At 39.4% G+C, this 22,661-nt stretch overlaps 1 protein-coding gene across 6 annotated transcripts in view; it reads right to left on the reverse strand.

Annotated features, from left to right (window-relative positions):
* SNX14 (sorting nexin 14) overlaps positions 1-19,945 on the reverse strand; it is a 64,963-nt gene extending 45,018 nt beyond the window's left edge. For 2 of the 6 annotated variants that reach the window (XM_014781097.2, XM_004422086.3), the window contains exons 1-5: positions 19,662-19,944; positions 6,170-6,290; positions 4,593-4,669; positions 4,433-4,511; positions 1,304-1,347 (exon numbers count right to left, since the gene is read on the reverse strand). In XM_014781097.2, the coding sequence (XP_014636583.1) occupies positions 1,304-1,347; positions 4,433-4,511; positions 4,593-4,669; positions 6,170-6,290; positions 19,662-19,861 (521 nt within the window). In that variant the 5' untranslated portion in view covers positions 19,862-19,944. Of the gene's footprint in view, positions 1-1,303; positions 1,348-4,432; positions 4,512-4,592; positions 4,670-6,169; positions 6,291-19,661 lie in introns of all 6 variants that reach the window. The other 4 variants (XM_087443844.1, XM_004422087.3, XM_087443846.1 and 1 more) reach the window with 4 other exon arrangements.
* Positions 19,946-22,661: the final 2,716 nt, after the last annotated feature.

A 22,661-nucleotide genomic window follows, 5' to 3' on the forward strand; every position in this document is an offset into this window, starting at 1 on the left:
GAGCTACTTTTCATTTTCCTGAAGTCTTGCAGTCCCTAGAAGAATTAGGACACTTCCCCAATCAAAGCAAGAGAGAAAGGTATGTATAATGGTGATATCCTGAACTTGAAGATGGTGCTGTTAAGTCCTTTGGTAGAATAAGGAAGATAATTGTATCATCCATGCTTCCCACTATTAACCCAGGGAAGGAGATATTACAGGATCAATAGCTATACTTCAGAGAAAATACGTACTTTAACATTCAGAAATACAGCCAGATTTTACATCTGAAGAGTCGTAATGTGGGGTGGGGGTGGGGGAGTCTTTACAACAGTATTCATTTTATGAAAGGCCTCACTTTATATATCAGCTTTACTTAAATGGCAAATGCCCCATATTTAAGACAGAATCCAACATAAAAAGTTAATTTATTTGGCTTTTCAGGAAAATGACATACTATAAACTGGATATTACATTTGTTTTAATACACTACAGATCAGCTTAACTACCAGTATTTTTTAATTAGAAAATTCAAAATATATTGAATCAATATAAAATTAGGGTAAATGTCATTAAATACTACATCTGTAAGTCAGACAGGTGTAAGTGTTCAAAAATATAACTAAATACATGATGCTATGTAAGAAAACATGTATTTATTAAATGATATAACTTGGATTTCTGATTCTCAAACTAGATTTTTTTTTCAGATCTAGAGTATTTTCTACATCCTGCAAAGCATAGGTCACTTAACACATCCATCGCAGATACCAAAAACAAAGTTACTTGGGAAAAAAACATATTAATATTCAAGAAAAATTCTACTGAAATTACCTTTCAATCAGTGAAACATCTGGGTATAAATTTTTCCTCTAAATGTACAATTATTTCAAATGCAAAAAGGGCATACAAAATATTAAATCACTACATTTAGGAGTAATGAGAAATTCTGTAAGTTACTTTTCTTTCAAAAAGCAGCCTAGGTTTTTTTCCTCTTTGCTATCACTAAACTGTTAATTGATTACCTACATCAATGGTTCTTAACTGGGGCCAATTATGCCTCCCAGGTACATTTTTGGTAGTCACAACTAGGGGGAGGAGAGTGTGCTACCAGCATCTAGTGGGAAAAGACCAGGGGTGCTGCTAAATATTCTAAAACGTACAGTACAGCCCCCCCACAACAAAGAATTACTTGGCCTAAAAGAAAATGTCAAGAGCCATAAAGTTTAGAAATCCTGGCCTACACTGAAAAAATGTCATTAGCATGCTTAACTTTATGGTATTCTCTATACTAAAGAAAAAAGGTCTTATAGAAAGAACATACCTGTACCACGGATAAACAAAGTTTTCCAACACTAATTCAAGAACCTGCATAAAAATTATTTTTTAAAGAAAAATCAAATTAATTAACTAATTCTGGGAAAATAAACTGTACTACTAAGTAATATACAATATTACCAAGAACCACAGAGTTGCCAAAGTGATCTAAAACATCTATTTGACCACATCATTCCCTTGCATGAAACCTTCAATATATCAAACCACAATATATCAAAGTAAGAAAGGGGAGCTGCACTGATTTTGAAGGGGCGGGAGAAAGTTGCATGCCAGCAGCTGCAACCGTTTATTCCTTTTCATCTCCCACTGCATCCTGTGAGTCACATCTGAAAACTCTAATTACAGACCCAATTTGAAAATCACTGACTTCCATGATCAATTAAACTCCTTCAGCATAATTCTTTAAATCTTTTGACGATCTGATTTCTACAGAGCCATATAAAAACTGGTTAAGAACTAAGCCAGACCTGGGTTTTAGACTGAGTTCTGCTACCAACCACCTATGAAACTTGAGAAAATTATTAAAACTCTCTAAACCCCAGTTTTGGTAAAATCATCAATAATAGCACCTACTTCACAGGTTGTATGATTACATGAAATAATGCAAATACAGTGATTAGCACAGTACCCAATATAAGTAAGTGATCCATAACTATTAGCTACTAGAATACCGTTGTCTCTTCATTGCCCACATCATCCCTCACATTTTACCCTTCAGCTTAGAGAAGGGTAAAGGGTAAACAAGCTCCACCTTGTTTCAAAGCTTCTTTTTCCTTCCATAAGGTCTTTTCAAACCCTGAAATACCTTTCCCACACTATCAGTCTGGCAAACTTGTAGTCATACTTCCTGAATGCCCCTCTCAACAGCTGAGCACCTCTTCCTCTGCATGAATAATACACCTTGTACGCTTCTTCCATTATTGCCTGCATTACATTATATTGTAATTACCTGTTTATATGTCTACCTCCCCTCCTAGACTGACGTTCTTAGAAGAAAGGAATCATATCTATTTCTCTTTTTTATCCAGTTCCTGCCTATAGCAAGATCTCAAAAAATGTTTTTATTTTTATTTATTTTTTTTTTTTTATTTTTTTTTTTTTTAAAGATTTTATTTATTTTATTTTTCCCCCCAAAGCCCCAGTGGATAGTTGTGTGTCGTAGCTGCACATCCTTCTAGTTGCTGTATGTGGGACTCGGCCTCAGGATGAACGGAGAAGTGGTGCCTCGATGCGCACCCGGGATCCGAACCCGGGCCACCAGCATCGCAGCGCGTGCACTTAACCACCAAGCCACAGGGCCGGCCCTCAAAAAATGTTTTTAAATGTTGGAGCTAATATTTATTGAACACCAACATGTGCCAGGCACTAGAACAAGAGCTTTACATTGAGTTCTTTCATTTTTTTAAAAAAATCAATGAAGAATCAAAGACAGGCCAGCCCTGTGGCTTAGCGGTTAAGTGCGCGTGCTCCACTGCTGGCGGCCCGGGTTCGGATCCAGGGCGCGCACCGACGCACCGCTTCTCTGGCCATGCTGAGGCCGCGTCCCACATACAGCAACTAGAAGGATGTGCAGCTATGACGTACAACTATCTACTGGGGCTTTGGGGGAAAAATAAATAAATAAATAAAATTATTAAAAAAAAAATCAAAGACAAAAAAAATCTTGCTAGAGGTCTTGTCTTCAACAGACCTCAAATGAGCATCCTCCAATAGAAATATAATGTGAGCCACAAATGTAATTTTAAATTTTCATAGCTACATTTTTTAAAAAGTAAAAAGAAACGAGTGAAATTAATTTTATGATATATTTATTTAATCTAATATATCTTTTTGTGTGTGTGTGTGTGAGGAAGATCAGCCCTGAGCTAACATCCATGACAATCCTCCTCTTTTTGCTGAGGAAGACTGGCTCTGAGCTAACATCTATTGCCAATCCTCCTCCTTTTTTTCCCCAAAGCCCCAGTAGATAGTTGTATGTCATAGTTGCACATCCTTCTAGTTGCTGTATGTGGGATGCAGCCTCAGCATGGCCAGAGAAGCGGTGCGTCGGTGCGCGCCTGGGTTCCAAACCTGGGCCGCCAGAAGCAGAGCACGCACACTTAACCACTAAGCCACGGGGCCAGCCCAATCCAATGTATCTAAAATATTATCATTTCAACATGTAATCAATATAAAATATATAATAGGATATTTTACATTTCTTTTTACTTGCTAAGTCTTCAAAATCCAGTACATATTTTACATATACACCCCATCTCAATTTGGACTAGCACATTTCAAGTGTTTATTAATGGCCACATGTGGCTAGTGGCTACCATATTGGACAGCACAGTCTTAAATCAGGGAATCCTGAGGATGAAAAAGGCCTTACAGAAAAAAATGAAAAAGAAAAATGCCAAGAGTTTGGCATTTATGCAGCATACTTTTAACCAAAGAAGGATACAAACTAAGAAAAAAGACAATTAGGCAGGATTCAGATGTCTAATGCTATTCCTCAACTAATTCAGGACTTGTCTATCAACTACCAACAATGTGTCTGGCCCTACACTTGCTGGGAACAAATGAGACCCCATTCAAGCACTGACTGCTTTCTCAGATCACTGGAGAAGACAAGTCTCTAAAAGAAATAACTAAAACATATGATATGTTACCAAAAAGGTACATATAAAATATGACTGGAGCAAAGATAAGAGAACATGCTTACAGTTCCTACATTATGCAGAAAGAGTAAAAAGTATCCCATTCTCTGCTCTACCTTTCACTTAGTGTCAAAACTGGAGTGAGATATACATTTGCTCCTTGTAGCTCAGGTCTCCTTTTGAAATCACAAAATGATTATTTCCAACAGCCTTATCATAAAAATGACTATTTTTATAAGAGTTAAGCAATAATTCGGTAAAACAGTGCTTTCTTTGGCTAAAATATCCATTTAAATTAGACGTGGGGTCCAAAAACATTTCTAGCCTACCATTTAAGTTGCATATTTCATAATAATCAACTACCTAGAAAGAACTGATTAGCTGGCATATATTAAGGTGCTCCATGATTAAATTTTCCATAGGTATTTAATATTTTCTGCTCGGATATATTTGACAATACTAATTAAATCAGTTACCTCTGACAGAGATGCATCAACCTTGGAAGAAATTTTAAGGTCTAGCCAGGGCTGGTAGTTTTCAAGTACCAAGGCAGGCCTAAAGGAAATCATACAATTAAATTGCTTGAAATCTAAAAGGTAATTAGAGGGATGAAAAAATAAAAAATGTTTAACTTACCTATGTCGTTTACATTTCACTTTACCACAAACAGCACAGCTACGACCTTGAGGAAATAATTCTTGAAGTCCTAATTGCTAGAAAAAGGGAAATGGGGGGGAGATTTGTCTTTAGGTATCTATACTAAAGAGAATCAACTTTTCAAAAGCTTGTTAATCAATGTATTAATTCAGAGGACTTTTTTTTATTATTATTGTCTGCTTTAACAGATACCATTCTTTGTAATAAATACTGCTTACTAAACTGTCGACTAATGGAGGAAAAATACCTGATGAAATGTTTTACAAAACCTAAGTCAAATTTCCAAAATTAAAATTAAAGTCAATTGTTATGTTCACTTATAAAAAAATTCCAATCTATATTTGAAAATGATACTCTACTGCAAAAGTATAAGAAAAAAACTATTTTCTATTTCTCCAAAACCTTGAATTCAATGACAGAGAATATGTGATAACTAGTAAGGTTCCTGACCAAATAAGGGGCACCACTTTCAGCTATTTTCCCTCTGAGTAGAAATACTAACAAACCAACAAACGAGGGACAGTATCAACTTGAAGAATTATCAAGTATAATTCCAGATATCCCACTAAATCCTGATCTACACACTAGGGACTTTGCCTGCCAGAGACAGATTCCATACACTACCACCTTTATCAAATTTCACAAATATAAATTATTTTGGTTAAGCCAACTGCCGAATTATTTCTCTGTTTGTTTCTATAGAACAAATAAACATTTAGGAAATTAACAGGGTTAGATAATTTAACCCAGATTTCCCTAATTGTGTCTGTCCCTCAGAATCACCTGGAAAGCTTTTAACAAGTACTGATTACAAGGCCCTAACCCAGAACTATTCAATCAAAATCTGGTGACAGGTCCCAGGAAATTTGTAGTTTTACAGATTTCCCAGGTGATTCTACTGTACAGACAACTTTGGGAACCTCCATTTTAATTTACTGTCCTCATAGTTAATACATAGAGGACACTCTAAAATTGTGGATCCCAACTTTCTAAGAATTTTGTATTTTCTTTTTATAGCTCCTCCTAGGAGAAGTGTATACCTTAAAAATATACACACGTGGGGCCGGCCCGGTGGCGCAAGCGCTTAAGTGCGTGCAACCCGCTGCGGCGGCCCGGGGTTCGCCAGTTCAGATCCTGGGCACGAACCGACGCACCACTTGTCAAGCCATGCTGTGGTGGCATCCCATATAAAGCGGAGGAAGATGGGCACGGAGGTTAGCCCAGGGCCAGTCTTCCTCAGCAAAAAAAGAGGAGGATTGGCAGAAGTTAGCACAGGGCTGATCTTCCTCACAAAAAAAAAATATATACATATATATACACACACACATAAATTTCACTTCAAAAATGTTCTGTCTTCCATTATTAAATAATAGCAGATGGATTTTTAAAAAATCACTGTTTTAACATGCTTTCAATAATAAAAACATAATGAATTCTAATAATTTATTATATGTGTCTATAATAAATAAACATAATATTGATTATTAAAACATAATAATAAAACAGCATAGAGTCATACATATTGACTCTTTTAAAAATAAGAACACAAATTTTACCTTGGGTTTATATTTTATTGTGAAGAATATATTTGGTAAGAGAGAATCGGGTCCTAATGAGCAGTAGAATGTGACAGCTCCAGCAACAAATGACCAGAAGATCATTAAAACATGAAGATACCTTAGAAATAAAGAAAAATAATTATTAGAACCAAAAAACGTATAACACTAAGTTGTCCCTTCATTGATTTAACAAGTATTTATTACCATATCAGACTGAAGCAATTTCTCCAATCATGATTTTCTGTAATGTATTTATTAACTAAAGAAATCACAGAATGTATGCTATCAAATGTACATTTCATTTCAAGTAAAAGGGAGTATAAATTTTCAATATTTCATAATTTGGAACCTAAGTTGCTATGTTTAACTACCCTATACTACATTCTTCCAGAATACCTTCTAATGATACTGTAGTATTCATACCCCACCAAAATTCTGATTATTTTTCATTAAACCAAAAAAAAATTTTTACTGAGTGCCTATTTTGTGCTACACAGTACGAGGTGAGGGGGATACAGTAGGGAGCAGCACTGCCATGGTCTCTATTTACATGGAAAATACAGTCTGGCAGGTGTAACAGGTAAGTAAATGAGGCCAATACAGTATTATGACAGAGAAAGTACGCATGATATGAGAACACCTTAAGCAGAATACACAACCCAAACTTGAAAGGACAGAAAAGCTTTTTTCACAGAAAGCAATGTCTGTGCAAAAACAAAACATGGGTAGGAGAAAACCAACAGAAGAGGATACAGTAGAGGAATGAGGGACTCTGGAAGAGGCAGGGGAATTCAAACTTGAGAGAACTACCTGGGCTAAGATCTGAGCATAGTTCCAAGGAAGAAGTGGCCTTGAGATGAATCTAAAAAAACAAGCAGAAGCCAGATGATGTAGTGTCATACAAAGTCATGTTAAGGTGTCTCACAGGCAGTCGTCATATTGCACAGTTCTGATATGCACAAATTTCAGTTGCCATAATTTTGTGAAACACCGGCCCTCTAACAGCACAGTTCAAATTCCAATTACCACATGATGTTTATAAACTGTGAGTAAATGCATAAAGTACAAACTTTGGTGCTGGCTCTTCAGTCCACAAATCACTATGCAGTGAGAAGAGAAAGAAACCAGTCCACAGAGAGAAGGAGAAAAACGGAGGTGAAGAAAGTATTGGCAGTGTTTTAAATCCTGGTTCTACATGCCTCTGAGGCCCAGCTACACTCCAATTCTTTCTGCATTTACATAACCTTCCAATGATTCCCCTCTTTGCCAAACCTAGTGTGAGGTGAGTTTCTGTTATCCACCATCAAGAGTCTTGACTAACATCCAGGAGACAATGGAGTTTAAGAAGGATGGTAGTATCATTAGATTGTATAATCAGAAGACCACTCTGGCTGCAACATGGAGAACGGCTGAAACCGGAAACACACAGGCTAATCAGAAAGCTGCTGAAGTACTCTAGAAGAGTCAAGGGATGGCCTGTACTGGGGAAGACACTTAGAGATAAAAACCTGATTGTTTTGAGACATCTAGGAGGAAGAATTAAGAGGACTAAGTAATTGATTAAATGTGAGCAGAAGGGAGAGGTAAAAAATCAGTTCTCTTTGGTTACCAGAGGAAAGGGAGTTGGGAGGTGGGCACAAGGGGTGAAGGGGTGCATTTATATGGTGACTGACAAATAATAATGTACAACTGGAAGCCCACAATGTTATAAACTATTATGACATCAATTAAAAAAGTGTAAAAAAAAAAAATCAGTTCTCTTTGGACATGCTAAATTTCAGGTATCTTAAGACATGTCAACCAGAAATGTTCTATAAGCAGCTAAATATTGGGTAGTTCAATCTCTGCAGAAAATACGGGCTAAGGACAAAGGTTTAAGAATTATCAGCATAAAGATACTGAAGTCATGGGAATAAAAGACATGACCCAGGGAGAAGCTGCAGAGTGAAAAAAGAAGAAGGCATAAGACGTTTAAGAAATAAGCAGAGCAAGAACAACCTATAAAGCAATCCAATAACTAGAAAAGGTGGGGAAAAAAACAACAGTCAAGTCATAAAGGCTGTCAAGGTAAAAAGAAGAAAACATTTCAACAGGTTTGAAGTAGTTAACATGATCAAATATTTGTAAAATAAAGAAAGAGGCAGGGCCGGCCCGTGGCTTGGCGGTTAAGTGCGTGCGCTCCGCTGCTGGCGGCCGGGGTTCGGATCCTGGGATCGCACCGACGCACCGCTTCTCCGGCCATGCTGAGGCCGCGTCCCACGTACAGTGACTGGAAGGATGTGCAGCTATGACAGACAACTATCTACTGGGGCGTTGGGGGAAAAATAAATAAATAAAATCTTTAAAAAAAAAAAGAAAGAGGCAGATTGAGAAGCATCCATTAGTTTTAGCAACAAAAGAGGCACTGATAAACCAGGCAAAAGCAATTTTAGTAGAATGACAAAGGACTACAGTGGATTGAAGAATGAGATGGAAGTTAGCAAGTGGAATTGGTAAATGTGGATAATTCCCTCTTTAAAGAAAAGAAGCCTTGGGGTCGGCCCAGTGGCGTAGTGGTTAAGTGCGCACGCTCCGCTGCTGGCGGCCCGGGTTCGGATCCCGGGCGCACACCGACACACCACTTGTCAGGCCATGCTGTGGCGGCGTCTCATATAAAGTGGAGGAAGATGGGCACAGACGTTAGCCCAAGGCCAGTCTTCCTCAGCAAAAAAAAAGGAGGATTGGCATGGATGTTAGCTCAGGGCTGATCTTCCTCAAAAAATAAATAAATAAATAAATAAAATAAAAGAAAGAAGCCTGCAGAGAACAATGAGGAAAAGAGTTTAGTAAAACCTGATCACATTTAAATGTTGATAGGAGAGGAGATAAATGAGTAAATAATGTCCTAGAGAAGATAGGAGTAGTTGGGATTCAGAGCCTAAACGGAAGAAATAGTTATAAAAAGAAGAGATATCTCTTCCCTAATACCAGAGAGAAAGAGTAGATGGATGAGAATGCAGCTAAACCTGTAGATTCATTAACAAAAATTAAAAGCAATATAATGGCTTTTAAGTGTAACAGGAGATGCTGAAAGTAAAGGGCAAAGGTGGCATGATGTGAAGTTCTAGAAGATTGGGGAAGTTCTGAAGCAGCTGCGGCGGAAAAGTAAGGAGAAGGGTATCATAGGGAAATGCTGGGCAGTACTGAGGCTGAAGAGCTAAACTTACAGGTGTGGGAGTTTCTCTCCAGCATTCAGTAACCAGGACATAAATATTAAAGAAGCAAGCAGCATCACTGATCCAAGATTTGGATTTTGTCAGGAGAGTGGAATAGAAGGGAAGCGAGTTAAGGATACTGATGACAACAGAGTAGTTGAAGTGATGGACCATGGAATCTAAGCTAGACTGACTCTAAACTGCACAGGAAAGTAAGTGACAACAGAAGAGGGACCACGGATAGAAAGAAAGCAGAGGAGTCAGGAGGCTGAGAAGTCAAGAAGCAGGTACAGTGTGACTGACTGAATGAGAGAAGCAGACACTGGTCAGCAAGTGGGATACCTGATTTTTAAGATTTCAACGGTAGACCTCTGTCTGGTGACAACAAGGGCCACCATATGGTGATCCAACTAGGAGATTGAGGAGGAGTCACCTTGACAAAGACTACAATGTTTGATAGGTTACTCACACAAGCACTGAAGTCACCTAGAATGATGGCAGGATTTCAAGGGGAGATAAAGTCTATAAGCCAGAAGCCAAAGTCTTCTATAAATGAGTACAAATGACCCGGAGACTGTTATCAGTGAGAAAACGGACCAATGGCATATGTTTCAAAGGAGTAAGAGACTTCTGCTTCCTTGACAGAATAACTGGTACCAGACTTGCCTTCCCACCATAAACAACTATAAAACTGGACAAAACCAGCAGCTGTTCCCAGGCAGTGGACAACAGGCAGTACAGAATTCTAATCTTTAAGAGAAGGGAGAACACAAGTGAGTTCCCATCCCAATTCTCTGACTGGGGACAATTTCCCAAGTGCAGCACACAATAGAAAGGGTTACAGAAGGTACTGTGAAGACCTGGGAGTTCAGAACTGGGGAATACCGCACCAAGTAGTAACAAGAGGTGAAGATGGATTAGAGGTATGTACCTATTACAGACAGTGACCAAGTAAGTACAAAAGCTGTGAGACAAAGGCTGAGCCACCCAGCCAGATGAAACTGCCTCATCTCCAGGCTCTCAGGGCAAATCTATACTTGAGAGACATCCACTGCATACCTATTATTAAATGCTCTCACTCAGCACTTAAAACATAAACATGGTTACCACCTACTGAAAAAACTATGGCTTAATGTTGCCTGCAGAATGAAATGCAAACCCCTTAAACTGTTATGGTCCCTTTCAATCCGGCCCCAATTCACCTTTCTACCCTTATCTCTTCCCCTTCCTTTATACAAAGCTTCATTCTAACCAAAATAGCACACTTGACACCAAGCTTTAAAAAAACCCTTATGTCTAGAAACTAACTCGGGTTATAGAAGTATTCACAGAGGAAATTATGAAATTTATGTCCACAGCTGCTTACCAAAAATCCTTTTCAGCCAGACAGATACGACACAGAACTCAGAATTTTTAGGATTCTAGAATAGTTATATAGTACATATTTCATATATAGCTTAACTCCCCCAATGAGGTCTGATGCAGTACTCCATAATCAGATATTAATATTTCTGCAGCAAAACATATGAACAATAAGAAATAAGTAAGTCAGAAATAAATACTGTAATAGTCTCACGTCTGTTCAGGTCACATTTCATCATCAAACGTAAGTGGTGCTAAACTTAGGGAAAAAGTTACTTCTTCAGAGCTTTTCGATTTCAGAATTACAGATTAGGAATTGCAGACCTGTACTTAGACTGAAGGACAATAAACACTACATGCAATATGTGTGGGCTGTAACTAAGGCAAGCAATAACTAAGGCATTATTTAAGAAGGAAATCTATAGCTTTAAATGCATTAACCCTGTGGTTCTCAACCAAGGGTGATTTTGCCCCTCAGGGGACATCTGGCAGTATATGGAGGCATTTTTGATTGTCACAACTGTGGGGAAGGGGAACAGGGGAGTACACTACTGACATCAAGTGGCTAGAGGCCAAGGCTGCTGCTAAATACCCTACAATGCACAAGACAGCCCCCAACAGCAAGGAATTATCTGATCCAAGTTATCAATGGTGCTGAGGCGAAGAAACCGTGCACTAATCAGAGACAAAGAAATGCTGAAAACCAACAAGCTAAGCATTCAGAAAGTTGGGGGAAAAACAGCAAATCCAAACGCATAAAAAGGAAAGAAACAGAAAAGAGAAGAACAGAAACCAATAGAGTAGACAAACGAAAATAAAATATAAGCTGGTTCTTTGGAAAAATTAATAAGCAACCTCTAACTGAATACTAATGGAGGTTACTAGGGCACCAATTATTACTGTAAAAACTAATAATTAAGAGAAAAGAGGGGCCGGCCCCGTGGCTTAGCGGTTAAGTGCACGCACTCCGCTACTGGCGGTCCGGGTTCGGATCCCAGGCGCGCACTGACGCACTGCTTCTCCCGCCATGCTGAGGCCGTGTCCCACACATACAGCAACTAGAAGGATGTGCAACTGTGACATACAACTATCTACTGGGGCTTTGGGGGGCAAAAAAAAAAAGGAGGATTGGCAATAGATGTTAGCTCAGAGCCAGTCTTCCTCAGCAAAAAGAGGAAGATTAGCATGGAAGTTAGCTCAGGGCTGATCTTCCTCACAAAAAAGAAAAAAAAGAGAGAGAGAGAGAGAAAAGAGGGGGCCAGCCCCACGGTGTAGTGAATAAGTTCAGCGCGCTCCACTTCGGCAGCCTGGGTTCATGGGTTCAGATCCCGGGCACACACCTACACCACTTGTCAGCCATGCTGTGGTGGCGACCCACATACAAAATAAAGGAAGACTGGCACAGATGTTAGCTCACAGCTAATCTTCCTCAAGCAAAAAAAGAAAAAAGAGGAAGATTGGCAACAGATGTTAGCTCAGGGCAAATCTTCCTCAACAACAAAAAAGAGAAAAGAGTAAGCATTTATCCTACTTTTCCATTCTGAGCTGTACTTCATTGTAACTAAATAGACCTAATGGAGGGAGTAAAGCAATTCTACAAAAAAAAAAAAGAAAGAAAAAATTCAAATTAAAAAATATAGAAGAAATGAAAGAATGAGAAAATCATCATGTTGCAACCTATAATGAAGTAACTGATTCAAGGAGTAAATAAATGGTAAACTCAAAGAGAAAGTTTGTTGGGAAAGGTATCAGCTATCAACACCTGAATCCACGAATAGTGAGGCAACTCCACTTATGTGGAGTTATCCTCTGATGTGATGTAATAGAAGGTACACAGTATCACTGAAGTATTTTTGCACCAAAAGAAAAAAATCTAAATCTAATTGAGCCTATTAATCTAACTCCCTGTCTACAAAAAATATGAAGGTGAGGATAAAAAACAAAACACCATGAGGAAACCATAGGCAAAATCCAGAGTGTGAACAAATGACCTAGTTTCTTCAACAAGTCAACAACAAGGAGGGAAGAAAAAAAACAAGCCGGTGAGGAAGAACGTTCTAGATCAGCATTGACAAACTATGGCTTGTGGGCCAAATGTTTGCTGCTTTGGTACAGCCCTCAAGCTAAGTAAAATTTTTACATTTTAAAAGAGTTCTTTAAAAAAAAAGAATACAGGACACAGACCTGATGTAGCCCAAAAAGCCTAAAATATTTACCGCCCGACACTTTACTGAAAACGTTTGCAGATTTACAAAAGCTTAAGTGATGTAGCAACCATATACAATGAGTGGGCCTACTTTAGATCCTGATTAGAACAAATGCACTACAAATTTTTACACAATTAGGCAAATTTGATTATAGACTGGTTATTAGATGATATTTATTAATTATTGTTAACTTTAGAAGGTTATGGTTTTGTGAAGTGATTTTTAAAAAGGAAGAAGATTAGATTTTTTTAAATATGCAAAATACTGATGGTTGTCGAAGTTGAGTGATGGGTGCTTGGAGGTTCCTTGTACTCTATTTTTTCCATGTATGCTTGGAAATTTTCAAAATCAAAAGTTAATAAAAAAGACAAAGTTTTAGCAAGACAAATCAAAGAATAAAAAAAGAGAGACTACAAATATACAAAATATAGAATGAAAAAAATAATCATAACTCTAAATGACATGAAGAGTAAGACTATGAACAACTAGATGTTCATAAATTAGATAACCTATATGATATAAATTTTTAGAAAAAGACAAAAATGCTAGAAATCAGTTAAGTGAAGAACTAGATAACCTGAATAGACCAATTATCATTAAAGGAATTAAAATAGTAATCAGAGACCTGGCTGCAAAAAAAGGCCCCTGACCCAAATGGTTTTCCCAAACTTTCATGAAACAGACAATCCCTACCTTATACATACTGCTTCAAGAAAGAAAAAATGAGAAAAAGCTGACAATTTAAAAGGACCGACCTAATTTTGTGTGTGTGTGTGAGGACTGGTAACATCCATTACCAATCCTCCTCTTTTTGCTGAGCAGGATTGGCCCTGGGCTAACATCGTTCCCATCTTCCTCTACTTTATATGTAGGACACTGCCACAGCATGGCTTGATAAGCAGTGTAGGTCCGCGCCCAGGATCGGAACCAGCGAACCCCAGGCCACCAAAGCAGAGCTCGCAAACTTAATCACTACGTAACCAGGCCAGTCCCGGACTGATCTACTTTTAATTCCCAAATCAGATAAACACAATATAAGAAAATCATTAGGTCTATTTTACCTATAAATATTGATATTAAGTACTAAGTAAAATATTAATTAAAACTAGAAGTATATCATAAAATAAAGAATATTACATCATAAGTACAGTATATATTTTATGTAGTTCAATATCTTTAAATCTACACCATCATGGACTAGAGAAAGAAAATCAAAACAATGAAGCTCTTGACTGTATAATTACTAGTTTACAGGGAACACAGAGGGAAAGGAATATGTTCAAAAACACTACAGGGATGCAATCAGCAAAAGCCAGACTGTGGAAAACTCTACAGAACAAACGGCCAAGTTTCTTCAATAAATAAACTGCAAGGTGAAAAAAAGGGGAGGAGGGTCAACTTTCAGATTAAAAGCTCATATTTGGATCTTAATTTGATTAACTATAAAAAACTGTTAATAAATAAGACTCATTATGGACAGAGTAATACCACATGATAAAGTATGTGTAAATACAGTAAAATGTTAATGGTAAAATCCAGGCAGTACATAATTGGTCATTTACTGTAAATTTCAACATTGCTGTATGTTTAAAATTTTTCATCATAAAACGTTGGGGGGAAAGTTCTAACAAATTCAGAGAAATCTGAACACTGAATAGATATTTGACGATGTTAAGAAATGAGCTTTTTTTTTTTAAATGTGAAACAGTATTGTGGTTATGTAAGGAAAAAAAGAACTTGTACCTACTAGAAATATATACTAAAGTGTTCAATGTTTATAGATAAAATATGTCATGTCAGATTTGCTTCAAAATAATTGTGGAGGATATTTGACTTTGAGCTGATAATTTTTGAGCTGGGTGAGAGGTACTTACAGGTTTCATTATATTATTCTATTTTTATTTTGTATATGTTTGAAATTTTCCATAATAAAATTTTTAAATGGAAAAAAAACTATTAAAAGGACATAAGAGTAGATCTGAATGAATGGAGAGATATTTATGTTCATGGATGAAACCATTAAATATAGTAAAGATATCAATTCTACCCAGATTAATTTACAAATTAAATAAAACTGTGGTAGTATTAAATATGACTACAAGTTCTTTCACGTTCTTCATGTCAAAAGCAGGAATCTAATTTCCTTCCCCTTGAACAGGTGTTAGCTTTAATAACTCACTTCTAATCAACAGAATGCGGCAGAAATGAAGTTGCCTAACTTCCAAGGCTAAGCCATAAAAAGGATATAGCTTCCACCAGGCTCTCTTTCTCAGGATGCTCACCTTTGTAACCCAGCACCATGTTGGGAAAAAGCCACATGTAAAGGCCATATGTACATGTTCCAGCCTATAACCTAGCTAAGCTCACAGCCAACAACCAGCATCAACTGTCACACTTGTGAATGAACAGCTAACAGATTATCCTAGCCCCCCACCTTTATGGTGCCCAGATGATGCACAGTGAACAGAGACTAGCCGTACCCACCAACTGCTGCCCAAACTGCAGTTCTGTGAGCAAATTAAATGTTGTTGTTGCCTTAAACCACTAAATTTGGGGATGGTTTTTTATGTGACAATATATAACCAAAATAGAAACCACAATCAAAATTCCTGCTCAATCTTTTGAGAAATTTAACATATTCATTCTAAAATGTATAAAGAAAATAAACGTTCAGAAAGAGCTGTGCCAACTTTGGAAAAGAAGGGCCAAGAGGGAGAATTCATCCTAGCAGATATAAAAACATACTACAAAACTGTAACACTACCATTAAAAAAAAAAATCTAGTACTGTTGTAGGATGAGAAAAATAGACAAAGGAAAGAGAACATACAGCGAAACACCCATGCAGTTTGGGAACAAAATATATGACATTCTAGAGTCTGACTGTCTGAGTTCAAATTCTGGCTACGATACAATGCAAATTACTTAACCTCTCTGACTCTTGTTTGGTCCTGTACAAAATGGGGTAACAATAACACCCAACTCACAGGGTTGTTATGATGATTAAATAAGTTCATAAAAGTGCTTAGAATTGCCTGTCACATACTAAGTTAAGTGTATGTAAGCCAGTTGTGGTAATTTAAAAAGTAATAAAGAAAATAATAATAAAACACGTTAAAAAGCAGGCTCCAGGGGGCCGGCCCCATGGTGTAGCAGTTAAGTGCACACGCTCCGCTGCTGGCAGCCCAGGTTCCGATCCCGGGCGCGCACCTTGTCAAGCCATGCTGTGGCAGCATCCCACATACAAAATAGAGGAATACTGGCACAGATGTTAGCTCAGGGACAATCTTCCTCATGAAAAAAAAAAAAAAAAAAAAAAAAGACTTTGGATAAGTGTATCCAAAGTCACATAACTGGTTTGGAGGAGTCAGAATCAGATTCTTACAGTCAAGCTTCAGATTCAAAACTTTCAACCACAACAATAAATTACCTCAACAATAAATGAAAACTCTTTCATTTATTGTTGAACACAATACCTAGGCCAAATAAAGCACTCACAAAGTGTTAGCTATTATTACTATTACCATTGTTGTTATTAGGATTAACTTAAAATATTCTTTATTGTAACACTCAAATACTCAATACTATGACTGGCAAATAAATCTACATAATTGTATCTATGCTCCTAGTTTATGCTAAGAATACTGTAAAGGTGATATCATAAACAATTTGAGGGGGCCGGCCCGGTGGCGCAAGCGGTTAAGTGCGCGCGCTCTGCTGCGGCGGCCCGGGGTTCCCTGGTTCGGATCCCGGGCGCGCACCGACGCACTGCTTGGCAAGTCATGCTGTGGCGGCGTCCCATATAAAGTGGAGGAAGGTGGGCACAGATGTTAGCCCAGGGCCGTCTTCCTCAGCAAAAAAAGAGGAGGATTGGCGGATGTTAGCACAGGGCTGATCTCCTCACAAAAAAAAAAAAAAAAAAAAAAAAAACAATTTGAAATATATAAAGTATGTTACTCTATCTTCCCACAAATCACTTACAATGGTCCAAAGGTTATATTCATTTATTTTTCCATAGATAAGATTCATAATCTTAATTCATATTGAAAAGAAAAATTTATATGCTAAATAACACCTTGAAAGATCTTCAGGAGTTCAAGTTTCAAGATTATAAGACAAAAATTAATTCCAAAAAAGAGTATTATTCTAAGTTTAACCATACAGAGAGAAAGCTTCAAATCTCCATACTAACCAGAGGAGACTTCAAACTGAAAATTTCTTTTAAAGTTATTTCTAAAAATTAAGTGGTGAAATACCTGTGTAGAAATCATTTATTGAAAGCATGTACTGAGCATATCTTCCCACTTCTTCTAATTCCATTGTTATGCCCCCAATGTTTTCTATATTTTATACACATATAACTTATTTTAAATTTCTGAACATATGTACCTAGTACTCCCCTCTCCCAGAAGGTACCACATTTTCTTTTTTTTGAGGAAGATCAGCCCTGAGCTAACATCCGTGCTAATCCTCCTCTTTTTTTGTTGAGGAAGACCGGCCCTGAGATAACATCTATTGCCAATCCTCCTCCTTTTTTTTTCCCCCCAAAGCCCCAGTAGATAGTGGTATGTCATAGTTGCACACCCTTCTAGTTGCTGTATGTGGGATGCAGCCTCAGCATGGCTGGAGAACCGGTGCATGGGTGCACACCCGGGATCCGAACCCAGGCCGCTAGTAGAGGACCACGCGCACTTAACCGCTAAGCCACAGGGTGGCCCCACATTTTCTTGTATAAAAACCTTCCAGAGACAAGCTAAGCATACATAAGCATGCATACGTGTTCGTATGTACATGTGAATATACAGGCATATTTTAAAGAAAATCACACAATACACTGAAAGGCACCCTATATACACTGTTCTGCACCTTCCAAAAGCCTTTTCCTGGAGAAAGGGTACCTAACCATTCTTTTAGTCAAGACAGTCCTGTTATGTTTAGAATCACGTCTGCTGATTACAACAGTAACAAACAGAAAACGCCATAAAATGTATGCAAAAACAACTTCACTCATAAAGCCAACCAATCAGAGATAACATTTATGTGTTATTTCCTTCCTTCTTTGCACAATACAAATAAAGATACAGGTACAGATCAGAAGGTATCCTACAACTTCTTAACAACATAGAGCACTAGATGCTATAATTAAGTAGACTTCAGAAATCTATTTCAACCTGCTCCTACATGGTTGTCCTACCTTGGAAACCTAAACTGACCCAGCTTCCAAAGGAGATAGCTAAGAATCTCTGGACAAAACTTAATAATCGTGTAAAGTTTACATGTCTTTCATACTAAAGCTGTTAGTCTAGCTTCAATACCTTCCAGATGACAGAAAGCAAGTACTTAATAATTAGCTTCCACTCTGTTGAGGATTCCACTTCTTCCATACTCCTACAAACATCTTATTATCACAATCAAAGCACATTTTCCAGTAAAATATCAATCACTACTTAAACCTAATATATAAATCCAGAATCAAATAACAAGAAAGCAAAGCGGCTGGGCCGGCCCCATGGCTTAGCGGTTAAGTGTGCGCGCTCCGCTGCTGGCGGCCCCAGTTCGGATCCCGGGCGCGCACGGACACACTGCTTCTCCGGCCATGCTGAGGCCGCGTCCCACATACAGCAGCTGGAGGGACGTTCAGCTGTGACATACAACTATCTGCTGGGGCTTTGGGGGGAAAAAATAAATAAATAAAACTATAAAAAAAAAAAAAAAAGAAAGCAAAGTGGCTAGGGAAGAAACCCAACCCAACTTCAACACAGTCACAGGAAACGGTTACCTTAGAGCAAAATTAAGGTACCAAATCCGTTGCGAATGCTTCCCCATTCCTATCCTCGGGATCAACTATCTCAAGATAAAGAGTGAGGATGGCTGCATGTTCAAAACATCAAGAGAAAACACCACGCAGATGCTGTCGCGGACAAGCGTCTCAGAAGTCTTTCGACCAAAAGCAAACCTGGAAACAATCTTCAAGGAGTTCTCCTCTACTTCCTATTTCTAGAATTACCATTTCCAGAAAGAGCAAAATGAAGGAAATCTACAAGTTTATTTCAGGGGCAGAACCTTCCGATTTCAGAATGTCAACTGAATTTACCCATTTTAACTTTCAGTCTTTCCTTTAGGAATATTCTAGCGATGTTGAGACAACGTACTATTTTGCTTTCTGACTTGGTTTCAACAAATCTTTGTCACCGTCCGTTTTAACCAACGACACTGCAAGGAAAGCTTCGGCTGTAAGATTGTGTGTGTGTGTGTCGAGAGGGAGGAAAGCTTCGGCTATACGGGGTGTGGGGGTGTGGGTGTGGTGAGAGGGAGGACAGTCGACCTAAAATTGCGGCTGCGACAGGACCTTGACCGATCCTGCGTCAGCTGACTGGACCGCCCCTGTACGGTCTCAAATTGAGCCAGACGTACAGATTTCACTCTTGTGAAAAACATCGATGATGGAGGACCAGGCTTTAAGAAATGAGTGAAAAGAAGGTAAGAATGGGGGCCAGAGGTTCAGGAGACGAAGCCTTAGGAAAGGGGACGCTTAAACTCAGCCCTCCGCCCGCACTTCCGGGCCCGGCGCTCGGCCCGGCCCCCAGAGGCCGCCCTTCCCACAGGCCTGGCATCTGGCCCCCAGTCCCGCAGCCCCGGCGGCCCCACAGTGAAGCAAGCCTGCCTGCGTCCGCGGCTCCGGAGGGAAGCGGCCAGCCGGCCGGCCAGCCCGGCGCCACGGCGTTACCTGTTGAGGAGCAGGGAGGCGGCGCTGAGGCAGAGCAGCAGGAAGCAGAACAGCGGGTACTGGCGGCAGATCTCGCGTCCCACGTCCAGCCGCAGCCACTGCTTCAGCTTCTCCCACGTCGTCCGCACCCACGGCACCATCTCCGCCGTAGTGGCTGAAGCTAGGCTACAGACTGAGGCCGAGATCGAGGCGACCCCCATGGACCTCCAGCGACTCCGCCCCGCCGGCCCGGCGGCAGACCCGCACAGCAGCCGACCGGCGGACAGTCCGCCGACTGCACTTATCAGGCCCCGCCCAAGGTCCCCGGCGCGCGTGCGCGGCCACCGCCCCCCGCGGGCCAAGAGAACGGCCGCACGACGTACACTAGGTCATCATCCCGCGCGACGCCGCTCGGGTCCCGCCGCGTCGCCGTCGCGGCCAGAGCCGCGCACCGGCCTCCCAGCGGGAGCCAGACTACACCCGCGACAGGCGTTTTTCAGTAAATCGGGCGGAAGCTGCAGCACCCAGTAACCACCAGTATTGCGGAGAGGAGAGAGAAGGTGGTGCCTGAGCACAGGAGAAACTACAGCCGCCCGCAGCCGCCGCACCCTGCCTGACGGGACACCCCCACTCGCGGGGCCCGCTGGGGACTGTAGTCTTTGTGACGCGCGCCCGGGAGGGGGTGGAGCGCGTGGTCGCGCCCCCAGCCGCACTCCACGCCTCCTCAGCCTAGGCTCAGCTCTGGGTGGGAACAGGTCCGAGCTTTGCCCGACGCCCAATGAGGAGGAGGGAGGGACGCCTTACTTTGCGCGCGGGGGCGGGGGGGTACCGGTGAGTATACCAACTCTGGAATACTGAAGAGTCAAACCCACCGCGCCGCCACCCCTGCGAGAGAGAGAGCCTCTGTTACGCGCTCACAGGCGAGGTAGAGCTCGGTTCACAACAGCCCCGCGGGCCTAATCAGAATCCAAGTAGTTGGACAAGGTGGGTTGGCAGGTTAGATTATGCCTCTTGTCAAGTTTCGTGGGGCTTTCGCTTTACTAAATCACATTTCTGAATTTTAATTTCCGTATTCTCCGCTACTCTGAGAGATGCAGGAAGACATTATTGTAATAAGTAAAATTTCTTTAGGCGGCGCGCTAAGCACTTTCATTTAACCTTCACACATTCACTTCTTGATGTGGGTACGGTACTCTGGTTTCTCGGATTTTACAGCTAGATTACTGAGACGGAGAGGAACTTGCTCAGAATGGTACAGCTAGCGAAACCGGGATTTGAAGCCTTTCTGACCCCAGAGCCAGCGCTGTCGTGCTGCCTGTTATTTCTCTTCCCTAGGATCTTAGCCTCCAAAGTGCGAAGACAGACATGTTCAGAAATGATTTAAAAAAAAATATGGTTTATGTACAGTTTCATGAATATTTTTCCACGTTATTATTCCGAATACATGGATGACCTTTGATGATGCATTATTTTCCTTCAGAATGTGCCATCCTTTATTCTATTAATACTATTTAATTTCATTGATATTATAATGATTATTACCATCCTTGATAATAAATCTATATACATTTCTAATCATTTCTTTAAGATCCACATCTAATGCAATTGCTGGATCAAAGGGTAAGAACATAATATATACTGTCAAATTTCCTCTTAGAATGGTTTACCAGTTCTACAGTGGTATATATAAGTACCGTTTCACTGATCCGCATCATTAGGTATTGTTTAGTTTAAACAATTAACAATGTTAGTTTAACATCACAAATATACTCATGTGGTAGCATTTCTGATGAAACCATTTAAAAGACTACTGTGTAACATCATGGGAAAGATTAGTGGTTTTTTTTAATGACTTGAGGTACACATTTAAAAATTTCAGTTTTGCAGCCTTTTTGTTTTTTTAGCGTCTTTGAGTTATCTATAACCTTTGTTTATGTGAACACTCTAGGGCTATACTGAAGTATAAATAAAAGGTCTATGTTGAATTACTCTACATGTATCAAGTGCCCACTGTGGACATGAGTACTTTATATTTGGGTAAGTTACTTAGTTAAACTTTTCCCAGAAGTTATATTGCCAATCTTTTTTTCTGCTTAAAACTTTTGCTTCTTTAAAGGCTTATTCTGAAATTACTGTTCACAGTTTCACTGAGAGCCAGTACATTTTAAAGATAAAATGTTTCTGGTTCTGTTCAAATTAGACATCTTTACAACATCTAAGACTTCTTAGCAGAGGCAATTAGAATAAGCTAATTAGACAATAGGCAATTTAAATTTTCATATTGCTCCTAGGCTCAAAAAAGGAAAAAAAGTAAAAATAATTTCTGCTACAAGAATATTCTTTAAAACCCACACCTAAAGCAAGAAAAAGAAATTTTCCTGTTGATACACACCTCATCTAATGAAATACTTATTTCATTAAATGTTTTCTCTTTAACCTTATGGTCTAGTATCCACCTTAACACTGACACAGAGAGGTTGAAATTTTTTTCCCAAACTTTCATTAACAGTTTTGAACTTCCTAGCAGGGATATAGGATATCCACAATCAATCCTGGTTCTGAAACCAGCTCCACCTTCTACTAGCAATATTTCATTGAGTAAGGTTAACTTGATCTATCTCAACCCCTGCATCCTCAACTCTAAAACAGATTTTAAACCTTCGTAAGTTAGAGAAGATTAAACTGGGTGAAAAGTGCCTATTGAATGTCTTTGTACAATGCTTAACACAAAAAGCTTTCTCATTTTATGAGTTTATGAACGTGACAAAAACCAGCCAAACCAATTAGCTTTATTTGGATAACAACCTAAAATGATAATGACATGAAATCAAAGCTATGATACCTTACAGGAAACTGAGATCCAAAGAGGTTTATTGCCTGCCCTAAAGTTCTAGACCTGCACTGTCCAATACAGTAGCCACTAGCCATTATCTAGCTACTGAGCACTTGAAGTGTGGCTAGTTTGAATAGACTTCTAAGTGTAAAAATACACATCAGATTTTGAAGACAGCATGAAAACGA

The sequence above is a fragment of the Ceratotherium simum genome, chromosome 19, assembly GCF_057802395.1.
Source record: "Ceratotherium simum simum isolate JZ-2026a chromosome 19, ASM5780239v1, whole genome shotgun sequence".
NCBI lineage: Eukaryota > Metazoa > Chordata > Mammalia > Perissodactyla > Rhinocerotidae > Ceratotherium > Ceratotherium simum.